General features: G+C 34.9%; 1 protein-coding gene across 1 annotated transcript in view; it reads left to right on the top strand.

Moving 5' to 3' along the window:
• Positions 1–14,135, top strand: part of LOC150082629 (docking protein 6-like) — a 96,810-nt gene that overhangs the window by 79,035 nt on the left and 3,640 nt on the right. Inside the window, exon 6 of the mRNA XM_090377551.1 lies at positions 6,425–6,578. Within this exon, the coding sequence (XP_090233677.1) occupies positions 6,425–6,578 (154 nt within the window). The remainder of the gene's footprint in view (positions 1–6,424; positions 6,579–14,135) is intronic.

Genomic DNA, 14,135 nt, shown 5'->3' with positions numbered 1-14,135 from the left:
GATTGTGCATTTCTTTCAAGAACTGCACAATTTTTAACTAGTATTAAAAAAAGACAAAAAGATTCCTAGTAATACCTATTGTGCACACAGGAAAATATTACTTCCAGTGCAAGTTTATTCACACCTTCCGACTCATGAAATTCCAACATGGAAATTCAATATATGCCTAATAGATTATCTAAATTTTACTGAAACTTAAAAAAATTTCAGGTATTATACAGGGTGTTTCAAAAATGATGATTAATAATTTAAAGGTGAAAAGTACAAACTAAAATAAGCAAAAAAGTCCCAGTGAACAATCGGGTCACAAATGAACCGTTTTTGAGATAATGCACATTTTCTGTTAAGATCCGCCACTGACTATGAGCACTAGTTTAGCAAAAAGCTGTGAATCTTTTGCTAAGTGTGATTTTATTAAACATAAGATAATACATTTTTAATTTTTGGTTTCAACACCACAGGATTTTACAGATATTACAAAAGGTGTTCAAAATGCTGTTCTTGCATCCGTAGGCAGCTTTGTAGTCTTCTCTGCATTGAGTTGTGAATCCTCTCAGGCATTCCTGGGTCATTTCTGATTTGCCAAAAGGCTCCTTCAACCTGATACTGCAATTCCTCAACTGTGTTAATGTCAGCAGTGTACACCAAGCTTTTTGCAAGACCCCAGATACAAAAATCCATAGGATTTAAGTTTGGTGATCTGGGAGGCCATCATTACAGGCCCACCTCCACCTATCCACCATTGACCATACCTTCTAGTTAGATACTGAGTCACAACTTGAGTAAAATGTGCCGGTGCACCATCATGCATAAACCACATGTTTTGGCATTGCTGAATTGGAACATTATCACCAAGGAGGTCTGGGAGAACATTCTGCAGGAACTGAAGGTACAGCTCTCCTGTTAGCCTGTTTGGTAGAAAGTGTGGTCCAATTAGATGGTCTCCTAGTAGTCCTGCCCAGACATTCAACAAGAAACGTTGCTGACGTAGTGACTCGTGAATTACATTAGGATTTTCGTCAGACCAAACATGACAGTTATGAAAATTAAAAATACCATCACGAGTAAACCCAGCTTCATCAGTGAACAAAATGTTTAAAAATTGGAGGTAAGGATATACTGTTGTTGCATCCCCTGGAAGAAGGTCACTCTGGGAGGGTAGTCTGTATTGCTGCATGTGGTAGGGGTACAGTAATTGGCAATGTAAAATTCGCCACATACTGCAACCCTCCCTGTCAAAATTCCTGGATTTTGTTCTATTCTTTCTAACACCCTTTCCTCAACATCAGATGTTATGCTTCTGGGCCTACTTGCTCGTACTCCATGTGCGAAGCACTCATGTTCTCTAAGGTGCTGATGTACCCTGATGAATGTGCACCTGTTGGGCTGCCTTCGGCAGGGAAATGCTTCTTGGTTTAAAATGCAGCTTCAAGTGCACTGACGTTGGCTTTACCATACATGAAGTGCATGTCCACATCATTGCGTAACCTCTTTCCATGTTGACTATCCTTTGACAAGTACTAGTATGCCTGCTAAGTCTTAGAGCATTGAGAGAGGGGAAAGGGAGAGAATGAGCATAACCTAACCTACACAAACAAGTCAGTGGTGGATCCCAACTAGAAATGTGCAATATCTCAAAAACGATTCACTTAAGGACCCATGTTTACTAGGCTTTTTTTGCATATTGTAGTATGTACAGTTCACCTTTAAATTATTGACCATCACTTTTGAAACACTGAATAGTACTGATCAATGAAAAATTTTTTTCACTAGAAATGTGGTGAACTTAATGTATATTTTAAAGCTGTTGTTAAATATGCAGCCCATTTTTGTCTAGTACCTTTATTTCACAAGATACTTCACATTAGTTGGACTGCTGATGGAGAAGTTTTGGGAGTTTTCTAGATCTTACTCCAGTAGTCAGCTTCTAGATTATTATGGATCCCCACTTGTCCTCTGCATATCACACAAATAAAGCAAACTCCCTGGTGTGGCAATCAGTTGAAGTTATAAGTGTGTGAACTAATATTGTTGCATATTAATAAACTTATTGTTACATATTATTAATTAACATTGACAAATGCAAAGTACTGCATATGAGTAGAAGTAACCCCAGAGAAACATACCAACTGCGTGCTACTACAATCAGAATAAAAAAGACTTGGAGGTAATTGTGCAGTCAGTTATCAAGTTTTCTGAGCAGTGCAGACAGCCTGCAAGAGTAGTGCATGGTGTTTTGTCAATGATATAAAGGAATTTTGCTAGCAGGGATAAGGTGATTGTCCCCTTGTATAAGGCAATTACAAGCCACACCTTGAGTACTGCATACAGGTCTGGAGGCCTCATTTTAGGAAGGATGTAGAGCTGTTGGAACGAGTACAGAGAAGAGCAATGAATCTTTTTTTTTTTTTTTTCAAATAGGCCTCTGGGGTTGGGTATACTCATACTATAATTTTTAGTGTTTTCCACCAACCATGGAATAAAACGAAAGACGAAAGACCCAAATTTTTTTTAAAATATTTAATATTTACAATAAATGATTTACAAACAAAATATTACTGATAATAATTTTAAAATAAAATAAAACAACTGTGATTTACAGGATAATAATAAAATGCCGAATTTAAAATGCAATAAAATATACTGGGTTAAAAGCGCTAAAATACTGCATTTTAAATTCGGCATTTTATTATTATCCTGTATATCACAGTTGTTTTATTTTATTTTAAAATTACTATCAGTAATATTTTGTTTGTAAATCATTTATTGTAAATATTAAATATTTAAAAAAAAAAAAATTTGGGTCTTTCGTTTTATTCCATGGTTGGTGGAAAACACTAAAAATTATAGTAAGAGCAACGAAATTGGTGAATGGAACAAAGGGTTGCTGTTACCAAGAAAGGCTTAAGTTCTGCAAATTGCAGAATTTGGAGACTAGGCACCTGCGAGGTGATCTGATTGAGGTGTATAAGGCCTTGAATGTTTGAGCAGGCTCAATGCTAATGGGATTCTTCCTCTTGTACAGATTACGAACCTGAAGGGGCATAAATTCGAATTGAGGAAAGACAGTTGTAGAACAGATGTGTGGCCGACCGGGCTAGCCGGGTGGGTAAAGTGCCAGTCTGGCAACCCAAAGGTCGCGGGTTCGAATCCCGCCTCGGGCTTGGATCAAAGTACTATAAAAACCTTGGGAGGTGCATTATGGCCACAGAAGCCGATGCGCCAACAAATACCCAAAAAAAAAATAAAAAATAAATAAATAAAAAAATAGATGTGTGAAAGTTTGCCTTTAGCCAACGGGTAGTTGAAGAACTTGATAAACTTTTGTAGTGAAAGGGGAAGTTTTTTTGTTGTTTTTTTTTTTGCTGATGCCGTATAAGCTTGCTTTCTGGCATCATATGCCTCTGCTAATGCTAATTCTTGCTTTTTTTTATATTTTCTGGTATCAATCGCAGTTAAACATACTTTTAAAATGTTGTCAGTACACATTAATTCATCAGACAGCTTTTGATATTTGTGCAGTAATTTCACAATTAAATCTGTCCTAAAGAGTCTATAATCCCCCTATTAAAGAAAGCATATGAACTTTATTTTGGTTGCAGATTAGGCAGTCAGGACAAGATATAAGTTCCTTGTATATTAGTGCTAATTGTGCTTCGTATTTCAGAGGCTAAAAAATAAATGTAGTGCCACTGCCATTTGCTATTCTACTAAACAGTCATGTCAACGACTCAACTTGAAGGAGGAAAAGGAAGGACAGAAAAAAAACTGAGTATCTGAATATCCATTAGATTAATTAGTCACAGTGACAAATTGCTTCAGCTTGTAACTCAAGGTAAATTAAATGATCTTGTCTATGATTGAAATCTCTCTTAAGGCACAGTCAGAACTTTGGGGACCTAGGCTGGAGGAATGGATTTACTGCTAAAAGATACAACTATATCTGTATTCTGAAAATGATAAAAAGAGCTTTCTTCATATTTTGCTGTGGAAGAGTCACTTTGATACTCCTAATGAGGTTAACAGACTGCTTAATGCCCTTGGAAGAGAACATAAACAAGAACAGAGGTTTTCATTCTCTTCAAAATTACCCATATTTTCCAGACTATAAGACACTCTTTCTCCTGTAAGGAGAAAGAGTGTCTTATAGTTATAGCCTTATAAGAGTGTCTTATAGCCTAAAATTCCACAGTGTCTTATGGTCTGAAGGTATATTATTTGCTCATAGTGATGTTTTTATCTCTCCTCAGCTTTGGCTAGAGAAATATGGTCAAAATGACTAGGCAGCTTTCTGAAAAGCGTAGTTCTTTTAGTGTGTGACTGATTTGGATCACATGTAATGGAAGCAACAAAAAGGATGCTTGGTGAATTAAATGTAGTTACTGTGATTTCAGGATGCTTTAGCTAACTGCAGCCATTGGGCATCTCATTTAACAACACTTTTGAAATATTCTTGCATGAGGAATAGACTAGTTGGATGAAGGTGCCAATCATGATTTTATGCAACAGAATTTATTACGCAACTAACAATTCACGGAAGTTAAAGAAACATGAGAAGTTGCCAATATTTTCAAGATATGTGGAATCAACAATGCCCCTAATGATACAAAAGATTCTAAAATCTGAAGAAAGTGAAAGCCATGATGTTAGTCGTGACTGAGTTTTTTTCCTATCAAAAGTAAAAACTTTGTTCTATGCTGATATCTTGTTTAACACTTTTGCTGCCACCTAAATGTGAAAGAACTTGTTCAATATGCTGTAATTTTTGGAATCATTCCAACATCCTCAGCATTCTGAAAATTCTTACATAATGGTTGAAAATTAAAAGTTGTAATTCATTGCTAAAAGCAAACCTTTACTTTTCTGCTAAACTGTCAATCAGAATAAATCTTAAAATTTTATAAAAAGTTTATTCATGTACATAAACTAACATCAACACAAGCAAAAAACAAATAAAACTCTGTGCAAGTCTATAAACAAACAACAAGCATTACTGCAACAGTCAGTGTGCCAATTCTGATTAGTTAATTTCTTATGCCTTTATGTTTATGGCACACCACTTTGGTGCATTTTCAGTGCATTTGTGTGTTGGCTCAAGGCTCAGAATGCTGTTTTACACATATATGCATTTAGGCAACAAATGTAGTTATAAGAACTTGTGAATTTGTTTTGAATATATGCAATAAAATATTTTTTTCTTAAAAACTGGCCTACTCAAATGTAAGTGTTATCATTCAGAAAATATGGCAAATTTTAGAAGCTGTGCACTCCACAATGGAAACATATATCCTTTTGTGCCAATTGGTCATGCTTTCCACATGTAAGAGGTACTGCCGTAGCCTAGTGGTCAGGTGCATAAGTACATGTGCCTTGAGTGACCGGGGTTCAAGCCCATGACTACTGAATACGGTGCTGTTTCTTGTATTCTGGCTATCTTGTGAACTCCTAACCGTTTGGTCGTCCTGGAGTATAAACAGAAAATTTATTTATTTATTTTAAGAATCCTATGCAAACATGGAACTTTTTTTAAGCTAAGTACGATGTGATAAATATAAATGGCACATATGCAGAGATTTTAAACTTATCAGGATCCATTCAAGTCTACAATCTGGCTGTTCAAAATATTGATGCTTTTTTGTTAGTGGGACAGTGAGCCGAATCCATTTATTACAAAACTGAGATTTGACCCCCTTGCATGTTTCTTGTCCCTGGAAAGAAGAATGGTTTCTACAGTCTATTGATTGAACAAACGTTTTATCACTGCTTCAAATAAAGTTAGTATAATGTAGAAATTTCATAAAAGCTTTCATTAATTAAGACTAAAGTTTCCTTGCATTAGTGATGTATGAATCAAAGAGATATATTCATTGGTCCACCAATCACAAAGTTACTGAAAGATGAACATTTTGAAAAAGTGTTAAATCTTTGGAACTGGAAGCTTGGAAATCCTTAAAGTTTGTGAATGTTTTTTGTGCAACAACAGGACAAACTGTAAAACTGTGTTTCAGAATCATTACAAGTCTACCAAATCTCAGTTGCAGTATGTCTCTAAAAATACACTTCCTCCATTCTCATTTAGACTTTTTCCCTTATAATCACGTGAAAGCCCAATATGCCAGTAGACTGTTGCTGGATATTGATCAAAGAGATTCCTGATCATTACAAAAGAAAAAGCAAACAAAAAAAAATGACTATTTTTGAACCAAAAATTTATATTTATCGTAATACTTTTTAAAATTTAATTAAAAATTTCAATAAGCATAACCTGCTTTCCTCTCTAAATCTATGGGTACTAGACAATATCTGACTTCAAATTTAAATTTAGGTAATCAAAATCCATGAGATGTATATTCTAGGAGTTAAACAATTAAAAGCTTAAATTTTGTTGTCCAGCATAATTAATGAATGCTCCCTTTATTTACAGGCAGTGTACTACAGGCGAAGGAATGTTTATATTTCACACACTGGAAGGAGAAAAAATTTATTGCAAAGTACATCAAGCTACATTAGCCATTGCTGATACACATAACAGTGTAATGAAGGAGGAAGCAGAAAGAACAGTTTCAGACATTGTAGAGGTAATTTTTTAATATATTTGTCAAGTACCATGTATGCATCTATTCCAATAAGATACCTTGTTTTCCCCTTATTATTGTCAAAATGATTAGTTGTAAACTCCTCTGACATAGGTGGCCATGATGGAGTATAAAACAGAATTTTTTTTTTTCTGAAAATCATTTTTTTAACATTGAAATTCATTTCTTTTGATAACAACCGTTGATCTACCTTACTACTGGTCTTCCTCTAGGTCTGTTGTCATTCAATTTTGCTTCAAATACCTGTTCAGTTAATCTCCTTTCTATGATCTGCATGCCCATAGCATCTTAGCTTTTCTCCGATCACCTTTAACTGAATGTTAGTTACCCAAGCTTTTTTCTTATTTCCTCATTTGTGGTATGGTTTTACCATTTCTTCCATGTATTAGTTCATTTATTTTTCTTTGAAACTAATTTTTAATGATTTTAATTTGATCAATTCCTTTATTTTTTCCCCCCAATTCTCCCTATAGGTTAAACATGCATAAAAGCTGTGTTATAAACAGGTATATTTGTCTAATTTCTGATTTTTTGCCACAAGTGAATTTAACTGGCTCTCTTTTACTTACTGTGTTCTGTATTTCCATATTTAACCTTCCATTTCATTAGGTACTGTTCTCAGATATAAAAAATTTATTGACTTGTTGTAGATGGCACAATATTTGAAGGAAAATAATGCATGTGTAATTCAGAAAAATTCAACCAGTCAGTCAGAAACCAAAGGATGTAACGCATACTTATTCAGATGAAAGTGAAGTTACGTTAAGAATGCCTTTCACTCAAAATATCTTTTAAAAATTATTACTCACATTATTTTCTTATAAATTTTTTATAAAGATTATTTATTAGGATATAAATGATTTGAAAATCTTTATTGCATTATTATTTATTGCATGAATGATTTATATTTTCTTAAATTTAATATATCTTATACAGGCAGTTCCCACTTTACAAGTTTCCAGGTTTACTAATTCTTTAAGTATCAAGTATCAAAAATATGAACATCAATTGCAATAAATAAATGCTAAACGTTCATAAATATGGCATTTCAAACCATGTGCGTAGCTATACGAAACAGTACTACTGTGAGTGCATTTGTTTGTTTGGGCAGACGAGAACGTCGCACCAACTCACATAACATAAAGCAGTTACCAAGCTGACATTACAAAGAGTGGTTGTGTTGCTCTTCATTTTCGCTGTCTTGTCTTATTTCAAATTTATTCCTCTTATTAATACTATGCCGTATGCCAAAATGAAATAATACTATAGTGATGTTAATAAAAGAAACAGCGAAGAAGAATAACAACACTGGAAACGAAATATGAGATCATCAAATATTATCTTGTACCTTCTAAAACCTTCAACAAGTGACGAACCATCGAGTGTGCATTTAGTCAATGAGGATGAAGAATAAATATTCCTTAACATTTGTATGATATAAATAATTTCTTTATTATTATGATTTGCTTGATTTTAAAGGCTGTTTTCATTTCTTTGGAAAAATAAATCATTGTTTAAGCATAAACTATTGTTTTGTTGACCTTTATTTAACATTACTATGGTCAAATTTCACTGTTGAGAATGTAACCCTGTCCGGTTTTTAACTTTATGTCTATGGGAAATAAATTCCCACTTTACGAGCACACACTAGAAACGAATTAACTCAAAGTTGGGAACTATCTGTATTGTTATTTAATCTGGGATAATTGTTTATAGAATCAATCAATTTTTATATGCAAGTCTATTTTGTCATATTTAAAGTTTCTCTTTCATTATCTAACAAAGTGATCTTTCACTACCTTCAAAATTGATTTTTTTTCTTTCATTTGTCTTAAAATCTCCCTCACTATCAGATTATTTATCTTCTCTAAACATTTCCAATAAAGTCACTTGAATAAACAGATCAAAATCATTGCTAGCAGTTACAATTCTAAGATCAAAAAATAGCTCTCCTTGGTCACTTTTTACTTGATGTTCAAAGGAATGCAGACCAATATGAAGTAACTATTCTTCTAATAGGTGTATTGTTCTAATAGCTAATTGTTCCTGCTGATTTACTTGTCTTTTATGATACAGTATCTGATTTATTCAGATGATCTTGTAAGCTACTTTTTAACAGCACAGTATCATCAGCATATATTAATGATCCAATTTTTACATCTCTCGCACTAAACTTTGTCAGTAACTTAAATTTTTTTTTTAAATGGTTCAAGAAAATTATAAAATGTAACGATAACTTGCAACACTGCCTTATTCCAACCTCAACCCACTTTCCAGTGCTTTCTTCAGTTCTTACCATAGATTTATACAAACTTTTTATTCCTCTTAAAATTTTGAAAAGCAGATTTCTGGATACTTTATCATAAGCTCGAAATCCTAATCAAGTTTTTTTTATGTTCCACAACTTTTTATATAATTTGTTTCAGTGTAACTATTTTATCCTTACATTCCCTGGTTGTCCTAAAGCTTGACTGTTCTTCCCAAGGTTACAGCACTTACTGTCTTTTGAAATGTTTGCACAGATTTTAGCTGGTATCCTAAGGAACGAAATTTCCTTTTTCACATTTGGTGCAATTAATGTTTTACTCCAACCTTCTAGAACTTGGCCCCCCCAGAAAAAAATTTCTGGATAATCCAAAGTAACCATATGACACTATTTTCCCCTCCAGCCTCCTTTCATCTGCTGCCTTTCTATACTTGATATCTTTCATTAACATTAACAATAGACACGGTATCCATAATTTTCTTATTTTCAATCTTTTCTTCTTCTTCACTGGTCTCTGCCTCCCCCTCCCAGTTAGCATATTTTATCAAAATAATTCCCCCGTTTCTAAAAATATTCTTCTCTTCCATTTTTACTTCATCCTTTCATTTTTGATTACCTTAGTTATGGTTTTCCCACCTGTTCTGAGATTTCCAAGTACCAAAATGTTTTTACATCAACCTGATACTTCTTTTCCAAAATATTCAAAGATTTTTTTTTTTTTTTTTTCAGTCTTTTTCACACTTACCTTAGTCCTTTTACTTTATATGCCAATAAGGATTTATTACTTTTATTTGCTAGCAATTCTTATCTCTAACAGTCTCTTTAAATTCTTGTGTCCACCATGGCACATTCTGAAATGCTCCTCTTTAAACCTTCTCACAAAATATATCTTTTGCAGCTTCCACTAAAATTCTCTTTAATTTTATCCATTCTTCCATCTAAAATTACTTTAGTAATCTGGGAAATTCAGTTTTTGTCTATTTTAATCCTTTTTTCTTCATACTCATTTTTGATGCCGATTACCAGTTTTAATTTGCCTAATATAAAGTGATAGTTACTTCCGATCTCAAATTCTTATAATTTGTAATTTCAACTTGTTTATAATCCTTTCCTGTGTTAATAGTCAATTATGCTATCCTCTTTTCTATTTTATTTCTTCCATCTTTGTGCTTAAATACAATGTTCATAATTAATAGTGTATGGCATCAGCCTGTGATTTATCCAATTTGGTTGGCTTCGTCCTATCTGCAACCCATCCTCACTTGTTCAATAATTAGAGCTGGTTCTCTTCTAATAGATAATACTAATAAGGTTAGGAGTAGGCCTTAGGTAAGGACCCCACTCAGCTCTTCACAGGCCTATCTTAGGAGATGGGGTGGAGTGCCTCCAGAAGAATGATATTCCTAAGAATTTTAAACTCCTAAGAATGAAAATGTCTTGACTGGCTGTAGCCAAGTGATTGCAGACATCTTGTTTTAACGTTATCCTAATCTAGTCAAACTGAAGTGTTCCTACCGAAAAACATTTCTTTCACATGGAAAAAAAGGTCTCGTGCATCAGGGACAAGCATATTTCTACAAACTGTAGAAATAAAAAATCTCAACCCACATTTCCAGAATGAGACCTTGACTACATGCACAATTATTGCCTTTGTCATGGTTAGAAGCTATACATTTATGGGTGGTAAGTCCAAATGTGAATCATAATGGGGAACTACATACACCATTATGAAGTTTCCAGCAGGATGAGCATTAGGGATCTGTTTATCTAACAACTAATGCATACCATCCTATTTCCACTAGAGCCTAATTAATGAAGTGTTCAGTGTGTTGCACAATCAATCGTATGTATACAAATTTTTTTTTAATCACACGCCAGCCTCTACATAGTCCAACAGATCAAACCTCTTGGTAACTCTCCAGGAGGCATCTGGATCAACTAGTGTATAATCTTGTTGCCTTTACTTCAGATAGTGACGAGAGGAAGTCTGAGTAGTGTATATATTGGGGGAAGCATCGTCAAGGCTATGTTATGTCAAGGAGCTCAGTATATTCTTGCTGGGTGTATGCCCTATCCAAAAATTTCATACATGTCCTCCCCATTAATATTCATAATAACTATTCATGATCTATTTGGTTACTATTCATGAATAGTAACTATTACTATTTATAGTTACTATTCATGAATAGGAACTAATAGAACAAACTTATCTGTGAAAAGATCTAAACGCGTCCTCATTCATTTCATAAATATATGTAGTCTCAGTTACAAACTTAATGATGTTCATTTCCACTTATAGCCTTCCAAGCCCCACTTTTTTTGACAGAAATCCAATTATCAGTTGATTTGACCACTACTCATTTCAGTTGTCCTAATTATTTGCTGTACGATTATTTTTGCTTCAAAGGTGGTACTAGCACACATATGTGCTCTAGTATTCCATCAGAGACTTAGTAATTTGGAATCTCCTCTTTTATATCATCTCTGGCTTAAAATCTTTCTACCTCATTGTGCCAAATTCATCTGTTGCCTCTATTGTTCTCCCAACTCCACTAATCACTTGGAACTCTTTGACTTCCTTTCTTTGACACTTTTTTTGCCTCATTTTGCCAAATTCATCTGTTGCCTCTATTGTTCTCCCAACTCCACTAATCACTTGGAACTCTTTGACTTCCTTTCTTTGACACTTTACTTTCTTCACTTCAAATTTTCTGACAGTGAAGTAATTTTCCCTGGCAATTTTAATGGTCCTTTAGGCACCCCAGATCAAAACTTGGTGATGGTCTCTTCTCCAATGGAGCCTTTCTCTCTCTCTGAAAGATTTCTGTTCTTTTCTTTTGTTGGATTACTGTTTTAAATCTTCTGATGTCTCTTCTCCAAGGGAGCCTTTCCCTCGTGGCCATTCTCAACTTTATTCTGTTTGGCATTACAAGAACGCAAAAAAAGGGATGATCTGCAAGATTTTGTTTCTTCTTTTCCTTGGTCAGATTACTGTTTCAAATCTTCTGATGTCAATGTTTGCTCAGACTGTGTCATTGAAATTATTCTTGCAGGGGTGAAGTCCTTTATTCCACACTGCACCATAAAATTTCATCCTTTATCTAAACCTTGGCTTTCAAATAAATGTGCTAAGGCTGTTCAAGATAAGAATGTTCCATATTGCAATTATCTTGCATCCAAATCTTCAGGTTCATTTCCTGCCTATGCCAAACTCACAACAATTGTAAAGAAATTATTAACCAGTCTAAACTACATTTTGAACAGGCTAAGAGTAGAAAACTTGCTTCTTGTCCAAACAACTGTCAAGAATTCTGGTCTCTTGCCAAAACTATTGATCACAACTTTTGCCCATCTGTACTCCCATCTCTGTTAAAACCTTATGATTTTATTGCCACCTGAGCAAAAGATAAAGCTGACCTGCTTACATCCTACTTTTCTTCTAACTCTTGTATTGACAATCTTGATAAACTGCCTTCTACCATTCCCAGTACAATCCAGTCAATGCCTCCTGTGGTGTTCCATCAAAAGGATGTCAGAAGACTTTTGAACAATCTTGATGCCAAGAAAGCTTCAGGTCCTGATGGTATTTCTTCACCTGTTCTCAAAGCCTGTGCTCTTGAGCTTACTCCTTCGCTTTGTTGCCTTTTTATAGTTTCTTATTCCACTAGCGTTTTCCCTTTGGCTTGGAAATTTACTCATTTCCAGCCAGTTCCTAAAACATGTGACAAGTCCCCCCCAAATAATTGGGTGGGGGGAACTTGTCACATGTTTTAGGAACTTATGGATTTCTCCATTACTAAAGTAATGGAGAAATCCATTTACCGCCAACTCCTAAACTATCTAGAAACTTTCCATCTGGTCAATGATTGCCAATATAAATTCCATCAGTGTTGATCCACTAGTTTGTTACCCATTTATAGACAAATTCAATAGAAAAGTTTGGTGAAATTCAAGCTGTTGCGCTTGACATTTTAAAGTCTTTTGATTGTCTTTCTTTTTGATCGTCTGACTTAAAGGTCTTAAATAAGCTTCCATCTTATGGATTGCCAACTGTTTTTTTTTTTGTAATTGGGTATCCAGCTTTCTCTGACCACTCACTACAGGTGATGGTAGCTGGCTTCCTGTCTTCTAACTTCTCCACTAATTCTGATGGTCCCCAAGATTTCTTTCTCTCACTTGTTTCCCTCATATATTAATGACTTCTTCCACTGACCATAAATCCTATCCATAGTTTTGCTGATGATAGGCACATTGTATTTTCTACCTTCCAGTTTGAGAAACCTCGCCTTGCACAAACAGCTTCAATGGCTCGAGTATCCACTGCCAATTTCTGAAATGCTGATCTCCAGGTAATCCTCCAATGGGACAAAGATAACTCAGTCCTGCCTTACATTTTGCAAAAAACATTCTTCTGCTCCTAAGCTTATTTTCGATGACACTAAGATATCTAGACAAGATCGTTATTTGGTTTTTAGGAGCATTAGCAACTAAGGCCATATTGCTCTGGGATATGCAGTGGTCATTCTCTGACCTTTCCGCATCTTCCGTATTTGGTGGTGATGGGCTCGAATCCCGGTCTAATCAAGAAGCGTGTGCTATGCACTGCTGCTTCTTCCCACCTGGCTACGGAGGCGCCTCCTAGACAAGATCACATATCTCTCTTAGGGATATGTGACTTCTAATCCCTCTTAGCACAAGCACATCACAAATGTTGCTTTCTCTGCAATAAAAAAACTGGTGTTTCTTTTGCTCTTGGTATTATTTTTCTTCCAAACAGCTGCTCACTCTGTACAAATCTCAAATCCACCTTACCAGAGGTAGGGGCACTATCTCAGATGTGTGGCAGTGCCCCTATAACCTCTCTTGGGCATCTGGACTCAATTCAGAAAAGGGCAGTTGGGATAATTAATGACCTGTTTCCTTACAAAGTCTCTCCAGTCTGTTTCATAACTGCTCTGTTTCTGCTGCTGCATGCCTTTTCTATAGGTACTTCCATGGGCACTGTTGTCAACTGGCTTCCATAATTCCCCCTCTCTCTCTTCCAAACAAGTCTGAACATATGTTGAAACCAACCCGCATTCTTTTATTATCCAACTTCAGATTCACAGAACCAACTTTTCTTTTATTTCTTCAACTTCCGTTTTCTGGAACAACCTCCTTTCACATGTATTTCCCCAAAATTATAATCTATAGAAATTTGAATCTAATGTCAGCAGGTACCTTTTTCATCTTCTCAACCTTCAACCCACGTACAGTACTAAGTACTGTAGACT

Source organism: Mastigoproctus giganteus, chromosome 7 (genome assembly GCF_048544385.1).
Source record: "Mastigoproctus giganteus isolate SK-2022 chromosome 7, ASM4854438v1, whole genome shotgun sequence".
Classification (NCBI taxonomy): Eukaryota; Metazoa; Arthropoda; class Arachnida; order Uropygi; family Thelyphonidae; genus Mastigoproctus; species Mastigoproctus giganteus.
Note: the sequence above shows the minus strand (reverse complement) of the source record. Positions and strands in the feature narration are given on the sequence as shown.